This window comes from Dreissena polymorpha, chromosome 5, assembly GCF_020536995.1.
Source record: "Dreissena polymorpha isolate Duluth1 chromosome 5, UMN_Dpol_1.0, whole genome shotgun sequence".
NCBI lineage: Eukaryota > Metazoa > Mollusca > Bivalvia > Myida > Dreissenidae > Dreissena > Dreissena polymorpha.
The window spans coordinates 96,156,726-96,176,289 of NC_068359.1; the positions used below are offsets into that span (position 1 = coordinate 96,156,726).

Below are 19,564 nucleotides of genomic sequence, written 5' to 3' on the forward strand. Positions count from 1 at the left end.
TAATTAATTTAATTAATTAATTAATTTCATTAATTTATTAATTAATAATTAATTAATTAATTAATTAATTAATTAATTAATTAATTAATTAATTAATTAATTAATTAATTAATTAATTAATTAATTAATTTAATTATTTATTTATTAGTTTATTAATTATGTTTTTTGTTTTTTTTATGTATTTATTTATTTATTTATTTTTATGAAATCTAAAATATTATATCCAATCAGCATGTACATCGCTTTGATCCTTTTCAATGCAAAGTCGAGTAAATGCGGTTATGGTCTTCATAGAAGTTTATTTTTTTCTATTTGTAATCGATCATAAAATGTCAGCTTTACCTTATTAGTAAACACATTTTTTAACGAATGTTTAGGATATTTATTTTTTATTAAACCATATCGACGATATAAATTATTTTCGCTATCATGGTATAGTAGTCCTCCATAAAGATTTCTTAAATTTAGTACGTCAAGCGTTGAATGTCCTAGCCCTATAGGTCCAATTGCTAATATGGATAATTTATCAAAAGGTTAAAGCTGCTCTGTACCTTGCAATACCGCTACACAGTTTTGGTAATTTGTTTATAAACCTCGGTCACATTACACTGAGTCAGACGATGACCGCAAACCAGATCGCAAGACAAGACAGAAGCATTCGACTGATGAAAACGCGCGATAAATTGAAGCGTTGCTGCACACATTTGTAGATTTTCAAAGTCACATCACATTCTCTGCACACGTGTGTAAATTTTCAAAAGAACTCAAGTGTAAGAATGATGCGTATGGAATGCGAACATCTGTCGGACGGTGATTGCAAAGCCTACTTGCGTTACGCATGAGTTTTTTCATACATTGATGAACACGCGCGATAAACTGAAGCGTTTTGCACACGTTTGTAGATTTTCAAAATCACATCACATTCTCCACACACGTGTGTCAATTGTCAAAACCACTTAAGTGGATCTAAGAATGATGCGTATGGAATCCCCGCACATCTTTCGGACGGTGGTTGCAAAGCTTAGTTGCGTTACGCATGAGTTTTGTTCATACAGTCATTCGGTTGTCGAATGCAGACCGTTCACAGCATGTTGGGTAAATCAATAGCTTCACATGTTGATGCTCGCGATGGCCACTGAATAAAACTTTGGAAACATCATGTTGACCACCATCTTATGTTACTTTCTTAATAACCTGGCGGTGACGTACCATTCTTTCGTTCCAAGAGAAAACATATAGTGTTTTTATTTTACTATGACATTTCAAAAATCGTTACATAAAAATATAATTCTTATGATACAGGAAAACAGTAAAAAACATTTGGTTTGGAAAATTATATTTTACTACATATCAATGCATCTGTTTGCGTTGACAGGTAAACAATTTTATAACATGCATTTCAAAGGTGAATTCACGCATTCCCAGGGGTGAACGTATACATTGCAAAATATAATTTCATTGTCTGTATAATTTCATAGTTTGTATTGTTTGTTATTTTTTAGAACGTCAACATTTAATGAAATCATCAATGGTTGACACGTAAAGCGTTTGTTTAATCAAAACAAATACAATGTTCAATAAGTTTCATGTCTAGAGCACTAGAAACTTTACATTTCGCTAGATAACACACTGAAACATACATACAATGAGATGCACATTCACTAAGGTTGAAAACGTTTACCTTTTCGCAAATTGCATATCGATATTGTTTGCGAAGACTTCAATACTTCAAATGTGTTAAACGAAACGACCTACTGTGTGCACATTGTTTACTAGAAAATTTAGTAAGACTTCCATATACGTCTTATACTTAAAATGTCTAATTCTTTGTCAATTTAAAAAAGGCAAAATGCCAGATTTGTATGCAAATACAATTGACAATTGTCTTTGTATTGCAATTAAGTGTAAGTTAATTTACACAACAGCGTCATCATGAATGGATAAAATCACCGTTAACAATGTCATTCGATAAAATATTTCCCATAGTTATTTTAAAAGTTACCGTGCCAATTTTATTGCCCGGTATTTCTAAAAAGCAGAAAGGGGTGAATTACTTCGGACACGACATAATCTAACAAAAGTAAATTCAGTTGTTTTTACGAATATATTTTGTATATAGAGCTTAACAACAAACATTCATAACAAAGTAAGCACAGAAGTTTATGTTGGAGTTGGAGGCGGCGAAATGACCATGGTTGAACAATGAAGCAGAGGGAGACAAATACGTGTTAGCGAAACAACTGAGAACACAGAAATTAAGGCCAATGACAGTCACAAAGATCATGGCGATCATGTAAACACCGTTCGAAATAACTCGCTCCGAACATAAACAAACCTTAAGTTTAAGCAACACACGATTGTGTTACAGTTTGGAATGAATGAGACAGACTCTAAATAATTACGCTGCCCTATTGTGTTATATGTACATTTTCATAACGGATTTAACTGTCAATAGTGTATTGACGCCAAGATGTATGCCATAAATTTCGCTTAAATTTTACCGATGAGAAAGAGAGCATAGTGACTTAAAACTGCACTCAACTTTTACGAGTTATTTTTGCCAGCCCCTTCCCAACAATAACAAAAAATAAATTAAGCAGTTGTCTCCGATAAATGTTTCTCTTTAATCGTTGACATCAGCTAAAAACCTAAAAATGCGATATTAAATACAAGGCTTTTATTTTTTACCATTACGTTATATAACCCCATTGACATGCATTTACTTTCGCGTGCGATAAAACATTTATGATTCGTAAAAACGTGTATTTTATTCTCAAATCGACTACTGCAGCAGGAACAATAGCTCCATATATAAGATATTCAAGCGTATCTACACATATAGAATGAATACTATTTATAAAAATATATTAAAACATATTAGTGATCTTGTCTGTATGAGTATTATTTTATTCGATCTTTGTTAACGTGTGCATGGTCAGAACTGTCTGATTGGGCCACTTTTAAATTTTTACTATTAATGGCATCGTAGTCGCCACCTGTATCACCTGTGATATCATCATTTGTTGTAGCTTCTTTATAAGCAGTGTGTGATATATGATTATAGTCACTAACGTCATCTTTCCCAAAGGACATTACTGCTGAAGTTGTATTGTAGTCGTCTTCTGAACTTTGGACCACGTTATGTCCGTGGTTCTGTCCATGGACATTGTGCCCTGGTCGGTCTATCTTGAGTTTATTGTACACATTTTCAGGTTTTCTGGCATGGGATCCTGATGGTAAGACAGATGTTGTGTGATCATAGTCATTGCTCTCATCTTTCACGTGTTCATAGGGTTCTTCTGTCTCATGTATTGTATTATAATCATCCTCCATATTTGCTTCATTTGATACACTGTAATGATCGGCTGTGGTGCTAATAGATTGCTCACATTTTTCTAAAATAAAATAATTTTGCTGAGCTACATTGTCCTCAATGTTTTTCCCGTAAGTCATATTTTCTTTGAGTTCAGTTTCATGTTGTAAAGGTTTATTTTTTCCAGTTGTCCGATTGCAATTAAATATTCGTCTGAAAAACAATAATCATATTCATTATTGAATAGCTAGCACTTTCAAATCCTCTGAAAAACGCACCAGATATAAACAAGGTAACTCCAGTTGCATTAGCAGTTCAGGATTCTCATGATTATTACAGGGTCCATATTTAGTTGAGATACCAATTTATCATACATGTAAACACAGGACAAAGAAAGCACCAATAAATAAATATGGATTGTCTGCCTTGCAATGGTCAGTGAAAACATAAAATGCGAGGGAACAACCCGATTCAACGGAACCCCAAACCGCACGCTTGGGCAATATTAATTTATTTAAAATGAAAATTTAAATACGCTTTAACCAATTATCATCACAATTAAAATCAATATTAAATTAAAAGGACAATGTGATTTAATTCATCTTTTTAAACTACTCAGAACTTTCCTTTCTTTGGCACGATGGACACTATATTTGTTCCAATTTACGCACGAGTGCTTCGCAAAAAATGCATCACTTCATATTAATATTATTTTATATGTTCGTAGATTTGATTTGACCACATGCAGGAAAAAGGTAAACAGCCATAGATGCGATTCCATGATAAATATGCTGTATTATAAAAGCATGTCCATAGTTTTTAATTTGGTGTTTTTAACTTTTCCGTTAAACAAGATTAATTGATTTATTACTACGTTTCTGTGACAACTTTACCATCTTTATTGTAAATATAATTTTATTAATATTTGTCACATTCAAGGTATTTCGCTGACTTCTGTGTACCCATACGATGGTGAACTGTTTGCATGTATTTTACAGAAAAAAACATTAATTTTCAGTCAAAAACCACGAATCACTGACCTAAGCCCATTAATATCCGACATATGTAAACAATTATCGACAGTTTATAATGTAATTATGTTTGACCCTTTTACGTAAGCGTGACCATAATCTTGCATGCATTCATCCTGCCCGTTTCACGTTCTTGGTCTTTCAGTGCGTAAGTCAGTTAAAACTTGGAAAGGATTCTTCCGTAAACAATTCTATAAATATTGAGTATTGTTTCTTATCGATAGATACTTCAGAACAACTTTGTCAGTTAATGTCTACTGAGTCCTTTGTTTAATACAATGCCAAAGCCTACCATGACATTTTAAAACATCGTAAAAACTGTTTTTATTTATGATACTTATATCATTGTATCTATGTGTAAATGTTAGAATGATGCTTATATCACGGTAAATCTGTCCATAGTCTCTTGAAACTCGAACTGAGTGGTTTTGTACATTTATATATATATATATATATATATATATATATATATATATATATATATATATATATATATATATATATATATATATATATTCGCACATATCGCCTGTTGCGGGGTCTCTGATTTAGAAATAGGTCATGGGGTTCCCACTTTAAATAGATGTATCTCCATACCCTTCTTTAGCCGATATTAACACGAATTAAGGTATAGGGGGTTTAGGGGTACCTTATATAGTATTTTATATAAATACGTCATTTATTTAACGTCTCATACAAGGAAATATATAGCAACATTAATTGCGAGGTATACAAATTTTCATTTTCAGACGTGATTGTGGTTTTCGATATAAGACCTTATTGTGACATTTGATTGCATTACCTCCCATACACTCCGTCAAAGTAATTAAAGGTGCCTAGAACGCAGGGTTGTATACAGACCCCGTTTTTTATATTGACCTCGTAAGTATAGTCTGAAATCTACTAACTGGCACTATGTATTAGCATATATATATATATACACTTATCGTTTGATATTTGTTATTAAATGACTCATGCTTCAATCAAACATACAATGGTATGTACACAACTTAGAGTTAAATAAAATGTCTGTCTGTCTGTAAGGTAGCCATCGGGTAGCTTCGAGCGACGTATAATCACCTAAACGTGTACGATTTGGCGAGTTATAATAGGCTTTTTTTAGATATATAACGATGTAATTGATATGTGTGTCTGCGTCTGCGCTTGCGCTTGCCTACTGAGTTATATAAAGCAATATCACATGTCCTTGTTTCAAATCCTAAAATTCAATTGTATAGATAAGTGTTATTCCGACACATGTTACGTGCATTATACAAAATAAATATTTATAAATATTGTAATCGCAACTAAATAGCTGTTTGTTTCGGATGTATATATGTTTTAAATTAAACAGAATCGCACCGTATGATATTCTGCTTATGGTGCTTTCAATGGTTTTGAACGGAAAATAATTGCAATAATATTAAATATATACAATTAAAACCTAATTTTATGATCAAGAGGAAATGGTGAAGGTAAAATTTTTATTTATCGTATACTGGGCATTCGTTTTATAAAGTTTACCTTCTTTTGTGTAAAAAAATCACTACAGCTCCCCCAACAAGAAGCAGTATACCGACCGAAACACCGATACCTATCGATATGGCGGATGACTCTAAAATACACCAATACAAGCCTCACTTACAAAATACGTAATTAAAAGAGTAATGTTTATAATAGCCATTTTACCGACTAAAATTAACGATTTTTTCGGAATCGGTATACTAATCGCGATTTTCTAAAAGCTGGTGATCCCGTTAAATAATATCTCAAGTTGTGTACCAGCCTTACTCACCATTCTTTGTATATTTAATTCACATCCAATGCTGTCTAAAATAAGCATAAGTACATTCCTAACTTACGAATATTAATTTCTTTTATATATAGTTCCTTTTGAAATGTTTTAGCAATCAATTTTTACAAAGAAAATTAATTCGTCTTTTAACCCTTATAAAAAGCCATACTTTCCGAGTGGGGGTGTCCGCTTTCTTCATTTCTTCCGTCATTACTGGTTGGAAACGCATAGTCTGTTGCTATTGGCGTGTGCATTTGTGTCGTTTGCAAGCTTATTGTAAAGCCAGGTGTAGTTACTGTGGTAAGGATCGCACTAGTATCGGCATATATTGATTGGGTTATTGAAGGAATGATTTCGGTGGTATGATTGGATGTTTCTGGGTGTCTTGTCGTGCTTTCAGCTCCTTTTGATATACAATAAGTACGTAATTATTTTCATAAACCGTGTACTGAACAATAAATAAATTATACCGGAAATAAGTTTTGCTCTCTTTTGCTGTAGTTCACAATTAAGTTATATCATTCCTTTCTCTATTACGCACTAAGTTGCCCACCCTTTTCTTTTATACACACACATATACCATGACACTGAACGGATTATGTAACGAAACAACATCTTCAACACAAAATTTATATGTGTTTATGTACAAATATGTATTGATATATAAATATATATTTATATTTACATAATATAGTGTTGATAACAATACGATCATGTTTTTTCAGAGTATGTTTGCATGTATATGTATACACTTTTTATTTTTATTTTTGCATAACTAAGCAAATCGTTACATATTGCGCTTGAATAAGACAAACTGCCGAATTAGTTCGAAACACGAATAACAAGTTAACAATCAAATGCACTATTATAAGCTATTGGGAACTAGTGTTTTATTCTCACGGCAGAGTTAAGAAAACAATAAAAACAAATAAAAAGGGCTAGCAGATTTATCAAACGTGTAAACCTACTTTCCTGCTGAATGGGACAATAGGGACAATACGCCTGCTGTCCATAGTAAACAAAAAAACACAACATATTTGGCATGTAGTATCCCTTTACCAAATCAACGAAACATTGTATAACTGGGTCACGAAAAGCTCTGCCATCTATGTTTGCGACCCAAGTATCATATTGTTCCTGTTTGCAAATACATAACTGTGGGAACAAAACGGGTTAACTTACGTTTCCTTTTTATACAGAGAGGTATAGCAATAGGGGCAAGAGTCAAACGGATCATCATCTCAAAGTAATGTTGCTTAAATACATGAAAAACAAATCACAGCAACGGCATGTACCTTTGACACAAAGAGCTCTTTTCGTTTCATCATGGTTTGATGAGTGAAGTACCTTGCTCCATTTGTGTACATACACATAACCATCGTTTGAAAAGCGGGAAAATGCGTCTGCAAAATAAAAACTTTATTTTATAAGTAAATACACATGTCACTTATCAGTCGCAACCAATCAATTTAAAATGTTAACATTTTCTAAGAATCCATAATTATTGCACTTTATACAAAATGCTGGGTGATTATATTTGAAATAAAGTTTAAATAAAATTCTTTGAAAAAGCCTCCTCTCCGTATGAGCAATTAACTTTCAATGATATGCTGTAATATACTTAATTTTTTCCCAAACCTTTCAAAGAGAGTTTAATAAGTATGTTGTCTCTAAAAATTCCAGTCCAGTGGTATTGTGTCTGAGCGTCAGTAAAGCCGGTTTTGATTATGCTTTGTACAAAAGATGGATGTCGTCCAGTTGCCAAGCATAATTTATTCCCAGCCGCCCATTCATTATTTGCTACATCAGTTGTCGTGGCAGTTGCTGTGAAATCTCCAAATTAACAACAGAGCGTTACTTTTAATAATATTTGACGTTAAAATGCATACGTTTTCCCAAATAACATGTTAAGAGTAATAGCAAATTACTAGTAGTACATAAGAAACGTGGTGTGTATGTCAACAGGCACATATTAAAGCTTCAAAAATATATCACAATTGATCTGTAAAAGTTAGTTATTGCGGTCATTGTCAACAGACTTAAATTCAAATAAATTTAATCGTTCACGCAATAGCGGGAATTATTAAACATGCACGAAGCATGCTTCGCTCAAATTAAATCTTTTCAAGTAACGGTATTTTAACATATTCATGTATAAATGTAATTGCATGGTTAATATTGGCGAGCTTTATTAGTTTGGTATGTATCTCTAGTTACCGCATATAACCAAGATCTTTTTGTATTTTGATCAGTACAAACATTCACGTTGTCGTAAAATCAACATCAAATAATCAGCATTACTGTAAGATAGGTTGGTAAATAAAACCATATAATACCTGGATATGATGCATTGCTACACATGGAATTTATACAAGATTCTCCTGAACACGGTTGCCATTTAAAGTGTGGGTGAAAATACGTCAGACAATCATCACCGGGGTTATCATTAGGACCACTGGCATGCGATGCGTTCACTGTGTAAAATATATTTTGCATGACACTGTTGTTTATTTCAAATATTATCTTATAGAAAAAAGGATCTATATCAAGGCGTGTACCGGATAAGAGAAAGTTCATTGCAAACATAATCCACCACATTACGACTGGGTTTTTACTGGCGATAACATTTCTTTCTTGTTATTCGATAAAACACGTTGAGATTATAATTAATCTATTTTTCAGTATTCAAAAACTTTTCCCGTGTTATTAAAAAATGTTTGCTTTTATTGAACCTTAGTATTTACATTAAAATGATTGCTAAACTTAAATCAAGGAGGATATGAAAACGTGTTCGTTTCTCAATATGGCTTTGTTTTTAACATTTCAATAACTTTTATAAATACAACATTACCGTTTATCTGGGTGTAAATCTCAAAACATTTATTGCAAAGGCTGGTTTTGTCTCCACCAATGCAACTTGATTCAGATGTGTCCAAAGATCCCGTACCGCATATGCACAGCAAACCTAACGGCTAAAATACACCCACAAGAAACATATATTACTGCACGCATACCCACATGTTTGTGTTTGTTTGTTATTATTCATGGTTGTTTCGTTGTGTTTGTTTATTCATTTTTATGGCTTTTGTTCTGTTTTTCCGTTTTACATATTTTATAATCATTGCCATAACAAAAACACGTTTGAATTACCAAAGAAATTAATTGATTTTTTACCGCCTGCCTTGTCCTTTGAATTCCAAATGTTCCACCTTTACAGATTGTAAAACAGTCAGAGGTTTTGTTAACGTATACTCCGTTCACGCTCTGCAACCTGGCACAACCTATTTAATAATCGTTTAATCAGTTCGTGTTACAGCTCAAACTGTCACTGTAGTACGTGCAAAGGACAATATGCATTGACAGTATTAACAATGAATAAATGCGCAATACACAAGAATCGATATGCAACATAAAGTATAATTCACTTTCTTGTCTTTTGAAATACTGAAAATATATCCCAAGTTAACTCAATATTGCTCACTTCATTATATTACGGTAAACCGACAACTATCAATACTACTATATAAAGTAATATTAAATCATACCCAATAGTAAAAATGGAACCTTAGCATAAAGGTATCCTATCCAAACGTCGCCGGTACTTGACCATGTTTCGTTCACCTCGAACAATCCGTTATTATAACTTAGCTGCGGTTCTCCCAACTTGCACGTAACATCTCTCCATATAGTATCACTTTCGCTTTCATAGTAACTTTCAGCTAAATCAGAACACATAATTTACATAAATAACCTCTTAAAAAAGTCATTAAGCGCGTCTATGTCAAAACACGGGAATATTCAATTAAATAATCATATCACTTATTATAGCATGTTTACTTTTTGCCATATCAGCATAACACAATACGGCTTCACTTTAAGAAGGAATGCACGTCATTCTCCTCGACCTTTCCTTTGCGTCGGCATTCGAGCAAGATTCATTTTTTGGGTTACATTTTTCCGTATAAGTGTTTACCGTATTTAATTTGAAATTGAAGACCTATAACATATATTGCCATGTTAAATAACTTAAGTTTGAAGTTTGTAAAAAATAGAGGCTAATTTATTATTAGAAATTTACATATGCACTTTAAAGGCATGTTAAAGGTATTCGGTAATACAGTTTCAATCAATGACCTGAGTTTCATTCAAATTTTAACCATGTATGTATCATATTATAATTGCCTTTTCGTCTAAATTGAGTCACGTTAGTTAAAGGTGGTCAACATTAAAGGCCTTTTTATACAAAACAGGTTGTTAATTTTCTATACTAGCTGGTTAATTTTTATAAAGATTGCTCCAAAAATGTCATTCTTACTAAACCTATATTGATTTTCTTATTGACGTAACCTTTAAGGCAACGTTTGGACACTCTGATTTTACATTTGTCAACATAAGTGGTCATTTTACACTTAGATATTTCACATTAAAGCTGAATATACAGACACTAGATGTTTAAACTTTAATATTTTGTATTCAATCTTCATATGTTAATTCCCATTTTCAGATGCATTAATTACTTAATATATATATAACGGTTTCCTCTTAATGACTCAAGATAATAATGAGTGATGAAACTAAATATCTAGATACCTTACACCCAGACTGCGCTAAGGTTGGAAGTAAAATACATGTTGTCAATGTCAGTGTTGTTTATATTAACCACGCGAATTCCTAAGAATATTTCGAAAGTAGATGAAGATATTGCAATGAAACTACAAAACTATATACATTGATTATAGCAGAACATACACTTATGCTGCATATGAAGGTGGGTGGGGGTCAAGATCAAAGTATCTGTTTTTTATTTTTTCCGAATAGCTTAAAAATGAAGTAGTTTATTCCAATTAAAATTCAAACATATATACATATCTTAAATAAAAAATGGTTTTTGACTTCATATCTAGAGAAGGCATCCAACCAGTTGACTGACATGCTGTATTGTTTAATGAGTCAACAAACAAAATATTCATAAAAGTCATTCACAAAAGAAAATATAACCGGAAATAAAATGTTTGTGTATACTTGTAATATATCGGTCAAATAAATAGGCATTCATAAAGTACAATTAATATATTAAAACGGATTTTGGTTTTGAATACACAGTAACAAAGTATTGACGGAAAAAAATAATAAATCGCTGTCTGTGTTGACCAAATCGGACGTCGACATATTTGTCTATTTATTTATTATAAAAAACACCTATATGTAAATAAAACATACTGCTTTAATAGTTTAAGAGATACAAATGACGATAACAAAGTAATACTGGTTTTATCTGGTTACCTATCTTTAACAACTCTCCATACTCGACTCAAAAAGGAACAATGGTTAGCTTGTATGTTGTCAAATTTCTGAGTTATCGTAGTACAAAAATATTGCCATGCCATTTGGTATGATGCCAGAATACAATTACAGCCATTAAAATCCACGTGTTTATCCTTCAGTCTGAAAACGGATATGGTATATTTTGACACTTTTCAATTCAAGGTTTAGTCCAAACACAGCGACATAACTCTCAAACAATTTCTATGAAATTCCTTCGTTAAATACTCAATTTTAATTGATTTGATATGTGTGCATTTTACTTTTCGTTTTACATATTTACAAATTTGACAATTTAGTCAGTATAGTCATTGATTGTTTTCTAGAAATGGCGAGTTGCGCTTCCTTTCAGTTTGCATATTGGCTGATGTCTACAAAATGTGTTTCTAAATAAAAATGAAATTTTAAATTGTGAGTAGACTTGGGTGATGTTTTATAACTGAAAATCACTTCAAATTATTTTTTTACTGCGGGTTATGACTGTATCTTATTGCGTTAAAACTGTTATGTTTCTATAATATTCCATAAATTTGAAATTGATAACAATTCCGATTTACATTAATAAAATTACAATTGCTTTTTAAAAAAACTATTTGTATCAACTTAATTAAAACTAACACATTTTTGATGAACACAAGATGCATGCATCTAAGCCATAGGAAGAATGTAAGATGAAAACTACGATTTTTGATTAACCATTTGTAAGTCTTTTTAATTTAGCTGGTAATTTGTATAGTCGAAATGCCTCTTGAACATATTTTAATATTACAACTTGTTTTTATGAAACATTCATTTTACAATGTATCACTTTTCATAAGCGATGGATCCCGACGTGATGATTAATTTATCGAATGCTTATATATCTTGATTTGTACTGCATTTATTTTGAAACAAAAACGGTTATAAAATTTATAATTACATACAAAACAATTACATAAGGTTAAAAAATGCTAATTTCGTACACAAAATATGTTAAAAATACTGTTTGTTTAATCGTAGTATAAACACAACTTAATCTGAGGCTAATATTAAAAAAAACAGAAATTTAATGCTAGGACTTAGAATTACAGTTTTTGGATGAATGTGTTGATATAGTAGACGGATTATTTAAGAACTTGACCACTAAATAAACTAAAAATGTACGTATTTCAAATATTAAGTACGACATATAGTAATCTAACATCAAACAACCATATCGCCAGTGCATTATTAGATTCATTACATTGTATATGAACGTTTTTTTTACGAAGTCAGATCAATTAACATGATCATGAATATAGTTACATATATTTACCATTCACTGTTACTGCAGCAAGTATAAACACACACACAAGTTTATTAATCCACATTATTGCTTGTCCTTTATGGTACTAAAGATTCGAATTAACTTTATGAGGAAGTAAACTCTGTCCATATCGCGTTGTAAATCGATGTTTAAGTGTACTTCCTTGTTATGATAAATTTGAAGATTAACTATTCATATGACATTTTAACAATCTATTTTAAAATGTGTCGCTAGTGTTTACGAGGTTATGTTCAACCTAATGTTTGCAGATACACACTTTCTAATAATTTATGATGCGGTATTATAAATACAATTTAATTAATTGATCATAATATAAGCATAGTATTGTTATTTTCTTCAATAAGTTTAAATAATCAGATTGCACAAATTCTAATTTACAATAGTGAAATCACACTTTCAATTTAATATTATAAAGATTTTATATCATATATAATAATTCATTCAAGATTGAATGCTGAAGTGCATAAGCCGAACTTGAATATGCACATATATCCACACGGACAGTGTTAATACTATATATCTTTCCGTCAATATCCTCGGTGAGCATACCCTTTCAAAACATAACAGCATGAGTTAACTGAACAGGTTGCTTATCAAACTACACATGTTCTCAGTTTAACTTATATTCAATTCATATGACATACATTAACAACTTACTCTAGTGCAAAGTTTGTTCGAAACCATATGTATGATTATTAACAGCATCGTACAATTCAGCATCTTACAATTAAATAATTTTAAATTGAACACAAATTTAGGTTACTATGTTGCACGTAAATTTATGTTCATTGAACAATTTTTGTGTCATTCGAGTGATTATTTTGCCGATTGACAGTTCTAATAATTATAAAGTTTATACCCCAATCAATTTTTGTTTACTATGTTTTTTTCGAAAAAGCGTGGGTATATTCCTTCTAAGCCTATTCGGTATATGACACAGTATGATTTTCACCTTTATTTTTGAAACGTTGAAGCATATTTTGTATTTTAATGTGTTTTTCTATTTGGTGACAAAGGCTCGTAAATATTGATCTCATGTACATGACAAATGTGAAAGGTTTACTTTGCACTTTAGAAAATAGAGATCAATTTGCATATTCATCAATAATAAAAAAAATTGAAATTCCACTAGAACATAACCGACATTCGGATACCACTTATTTAAAATGAAACAATTACAATATCACAATTTGTCACTGTTATTTGTACTGGTTGATTATCAATCTTTAGTGTATAAGGATAGATGAACAGCAAATGCAACTTCAGACACATAGTCAATTATACTTAAGTCTGTTTTAGAGTCGCTCATATTTTACATGTAGACAACGCGAAAACTTAAAATACAACTGTATCTCTGCAAAAAATAATACACATTAGTAAACCACAAATATTTCTTAATAGATTACAATTTTCAAATACAATGTGTAGCGAATATAATGTGTGCATTTCATATGCAATGAGGAAATCAGAACGGACCTTCTCAAAAAATAATATTATAACTTTCAGAATGAGAACGAAACAAATGAATACATATCTCACTATTGAGTTATTCCTCAAATTTTAAATATTGAAAATAATGTACTTATTTCACAGCACTAAGCTCATTTCATAACATAAAATGGGTATGGCGTCATTAAACGTACTTGTACTTTGACACACTACACTTACCAGAAAATTAATGTAACCATATTATATATGTTAGCTTTTTATTAAAATACATAAAATACATCTGTGGCTGTAACGAATTCAACATTGAAGAGTTCATGCAATATAGAGAATACTATTTTAGTGTGATTGTGTACTTGAATTTATTCGACAAGTTGAAGAAAGGTTTACATGGCGATGCTTCTCCAGTGTAGTTCTTTCTTAGACGAGTCGGATACATTCAAGTTCACTATCACACTAACACAATATTCAATTTATCCTACACTATATTTAAAAAAATCCCAAAGCAATACAACAAATCTTCAATTGCTTAAAACAATTGCAAAAACTAATTAAATTCACTTAATCTAACGTATTAAAAATTAAACTGTCTGTGGTCGTTCCCGTTAACGCCACTCGAAATAGTCCCAAAACATCCATGCAAAAGCAGAGTAACAAGACAAAATATCGCTATATGCATCGATTCAAATTTAATTATCATTCCAAATATTACACACTCAAGAAGAACACAGACGATTTTGTTCCAACTAAATGTCTAGTCTCACCACTGCAAAATACAAAAAATGCTGCCATTTTGAATTAGCTCGTCAAACATGATTCAGCAGTTATCCTCGCAAATATTGTTAGCTTTAGTCTATAAACAACTCTTCTTTTACACACTTTTACTAACATGCATACAAATTTAAACATATACTGGTTCTTGTTCTACTCACCAAAATTGTGTAACAGCCATGTTTGTTTTCTTCAAGTTTTGCTAGCTTTTTTGACGAGATAATTCAATAAAAATTCTGCACAAATTTACCTAATAAAATGTTTTCTTCATCGCCATCAATCCTTTCCATTTTAAAGCACTTGGTGTAAGCAGACAATTCTTTGTGAAGAGACTTTCTTTGATCGACTGACAAAAGAATGACTAATTCATCAAAGAAATTACCCTTGTAAGTCAAAATCGATTTCCTTCAAAATGTTTAAAAACAATTCACTGAGACGTTTCTAAATCCGTCCCTTGATCACCAAAACATCGCCTTATTCGAAAACACTCGACATGTAAAGAAATCGAAACTTAAGTCTCACCAATTTCTTACAAAAAAATATTCCAACACCTTTATTCACATTGTGTATCTACTTATCCATTGTAAACACACACAAGCATACAAAATGCAGACATTACGTCATTAGCGTCCTTGTTTTGAATGACGCAATCAAGTGATTTCGTCAGCTGTGCAGTAAAATAAAGTCCAGCTGTGTAGTATAATAAGCTCTTTTTAATATATGAGGAAGTGTGTAAGCTTCTAAGCGCCGCGGTAAGAGTGTCTGGTTACCACGTTGGACACACTAGTTCAATCCCCCGTTTGGCTCAATATTTGTTTTTCTTTTTAGCTAAACTTATTTTAAAGAAACGCTGCATTTGGATTCATTAAGTGTATTTATATAATGCGTATTGATTTGAAAATTAATCATTCAATTCAGATTCTAATCCAAATTTAAGAAAAAATGAAATATCTTGATACATTTTATCTACTTAGATCTTAATCGTCTAAACGTTTTCACTGCGTTTGACCCTTAAGAGGTGAAGGGCCAAAAAAAGTAGTTCTTATGTACATCTACTAGCCGTTGGATAAAATTAACCTGTTGAATAAACCTTATCTATATCCAACGGTCGTAATTTGTTATATAAAATCATTTAACAGTAGGAAAAAAGTGAATACTTTTGGAAATGAAAACGACACTTGAAAACATAAATGAAATAATGAAGTGTTTTTAACGTTTGTATGTATTTATTTCGCACGGAGCAGATAAGCTTATTTCAAACACAATTTGTAAATGGAATAAGTTTTTTAACAATAAACAATGTAAACGTTGAGGTATTAAGACATTATACACTTTAACTTTTTAAACATGAAAGGTTTTTAACAGTTCCTTTACCGCATCGATCGAAGAATATTGACACGACTTTACTTGAAACGGCTTTTTGTCAATTATGTGACATTGCTTAAAAACTTGAAAACAAACAGGATACACACACACTGTTGGTAGGTAAATAATTAAAGCACAAATGGTGTTATTTATTCAACAATTTCTCATATAATATCGGTATACATGTGGCAATCACATTATCATAGTGAATGGTTAGTATGGGCTGTCAAAAAAACACGCCACTTAACGCACGTGTTGATACAAAATCATATTAAAAACTAGAGACATATTGTAGAATTGTAAAAGATAAAACCTTCCATACAAATAATTACGCACAAAACTGAAGCTAAGTAATTGGTGGCACGAGTACACAGCGCTGAAACGTATCATGAAGCATACGGAATATTAACACGTTTATTACAACTACACTGTGTACGGATCTGCCTGACATAATAGTTTACTTATTATTAAGATCGCTTTTAGTATGAGCTCTCTGAACATATTCATATGAATCCGTATTGTAATATTCTGGACTGTATTTAGCATCGGTGCTGTTCAAATTATTTTTATTATTTTGTGAATTTATATAGCTAACGATTCTTTCACCCGAAACAACATTTCTTCCAAGTGCACAATAACTCTCATTGATTTCATTTCTTTCCACCATGGCTTCATAGTTTGGGTCTTGGCAGTCATTAAACCTTCGGCTGGATTGATTTTCTGCGGTTTTAATCTTCCAACACGGTAGCACTCTTCTGAAATAATGTAAATGGCAAATATCGTGTTAAATACCAACAACTTTGTCATAAGCCTAACATACACTTTATCACAATCTGCTTCGGTAAATTCGTGTCTCATCCGTACCTGAGCTATACCTTACTGATATGATGTTCTTTATCGGTTTGTAGGGATTAAGATGAAACATTCCAGCGAAGACTGTGAAGGTTAAGGGGTCCTAGAAAGGGACAGGGGGACCTCTATTTTAGCCCTCGTCGGATGATAAACTGTGCACATTGTATGTCACTTGATGTGCTGTTTACACTTAAATCATTATAGTCCACCATTCATTATGCACGTATTCAATAACCGGTGATCCTTGTCAAAAACGATACGAAATTGACAAATGAAAAAGGAACAAACAGTCGTGATATATTTTAATGTGTTTATCCAAATGGAAGATGTTAACATATAATGTGTGGCATAAAGTGGCTTCCATTTCGTTTAAGCTCAATAAATAGGCTTGTCTTTAGATGCATTTGTATTTTAAATGTATATTTGTTTAACATTGACTCATTAAGCATATTATTATTATTTTATATGTTGGTAAATTTGATTTGAGCACGTGCAGGAAAAAGTAAACAGCCATAGATGCGGTTCCATGATAAAAATGTTGTATTATAAAAGCATGTCCATAGTTTTTAATTTGGTGTTTTTAACTTTTCCGTTAAAAAAGATTAATTGATTTATTACTACGTATTGTGACAACTTTACCATCTTCATTGTAAATATCATATTAATAAATATTTGTCACATTTAAGGTATTTCGTTGACTTCTGTGTCCCATACGATGGTGAACTGTTTGCATGTATTTTACAGAAAAAAAAACAACAATTTTCAGTCAAAAACCACGAATCACTGACCTAAGCCAATTAATATCCGACATATGTAAACAATGACCGACAGTTTATAATGTAATTATGTTTGACCCTTTTACGTTAAGCGTGACCACAATCTAACATGCATTCATCCTGCCCGTTTCACGTTCTTGGTCTTTCAGTGCGTAAGTCAGTTAAAACTTGGAAAGGGTTCTTCCGTAAACAATGCTATAAATATTGAGTATTGTTTCTTATCGTAAGATACTTCAGAACAACTTTGTCAGTTAATGTCTACTGAGTCCTTTGTTTAATACAATGCCAAAGCCTACCATGACATTTCAAAACATCGTAAAAACTGTTTATATTTATGATACTTATATCCTTTTATCTATCTGTAACTGTTAAAATGTGTAAATGTTAGAATGATGTTTAAATCACGGTAAATATGTCCATAGACTCTTGAAAATCCAACTGAGTGGTTTTGTACATATATATATATATATATATATATATATATATATATTCACACATATCGCCTGTTGCGGGGTCTCTGATTTAGAAATAGGTCATGGGTTCCCACTTTAAATACATGTACCCTTTTTTATCCAATATTAACACGAATTAAGGTATATAGTGGTACCTAATATAGTATTTTATATAAATACGTCATTTATTTAACGTCTCATACAAGAAAATATATAGCAACATTACTTCCGAGGTATACACAATTTCAATTTCAGACGTGATTGTGGTTTTCGATATAAGACCTTATTGTGACATTTGATTGCATTACCTCCGCTACAACCCCGTCAAAGTAATTAAAGGTGCCTAGAACGAATGGTTGTATACAGACCACGTTTTTCATATTGACCTCATAAGTATAGTCTGTAATATACCGAGACCAAGTAACTGGCACTATATATATATATATATATATTTATTTATATATATATATATATATATATATATATATATATATATATATATATATATATATATATATATATATATATATATATATATATATATATATATATATATATATATATATTCACTTATCGTTTTGGTATTTGTTATTAAATGACTCATGTTTCAATCATACATAACTTAGAGTTTAATAAAATGTCTGTCTGTCTGAGTTATATTAAGCGTTTTAGATATATAAGGATGTCATTGATATGTTTGTCTGCGTCTGCGCTTGCCTACTGAGTTATATAAACCAATTTCACATGTCCTTGTTTCAAATCCTTAAATTCAATTGTATAGATAAGTGTTATTTCGACACATGTTACGTGCATTAAAAAAAAAATATTTATAAATATTGTAATCGCAACTAAATAGCTGTTTTTTCGGATGTATATATGTTTTTAATTAGTCGCTTTATAACATAATCGCACCGTATGATATTCTGTTTATAGTCCTTTCAATTGTTTTGAACGGAAAATAATTGCAATAATATTAAATATATACAATTAAAACATAATTTTATGATCAAGAGGAAATGTTGAACGTACAATTTTTATTTATCGTATACTGGACATTCGTATTATAAAGATTACCTTCTTTTGTTTAGAAAAATCACTACGGCTCCCCCAACAAGAAGCAGTATACTGACCGAAA

The 19,564-nt window shown here is 31.3% G+C and overlaps 1 protein-coding gene across 9 annotated transcripts in view; it reads right to left on the reverse strand.

Moving 5' to 3' along the window:
• Positions 1-19,564, reverse strand: part of LOC127881548 (uncharacterized) — a 125,961-nt gene that overhangs the window by 98,869 nt on the left and 7,528 nt on the right. For 2 of the 9 annotated variants that reach the window (XM_052429529.1, XM_052429527.1), the window contains exons 1-4: positions 12,756-12,944; positions 9,685-9,858; positions 9,314-9,420; positions 8,991-9,111 (exon numbers count right to left, since the gene is read on the reverse strand). In XM_052429529.1, the coding sequence (XP_052285489.1) occupies positions 8,991-9,111; positions 9,314-9,420; positions 9,685-9,858; positions 12,756-12,810 (457 nt within the window). In that variant the 5' untranslated portion in view covers positions 12,811-12,944. Of the gene's footprint in view, positions 1-2,085; positions 3,527-5,868; positions 5,960-6,308; positions 6,543-7,434; positions 7,543-7,777; positions 7,973-8,475; positions 8,614-8,990; positions 9,112-9,313; positions 9,421-9,684; positions 9,859-12,755; positions 12,945-19,564 lie in introns of those variants that run through there. The other 7 variants (XM_052429523.1, XM_052429524.1, XM_052429525.1 and 4 more) reach the window with 7 other exon arrangements.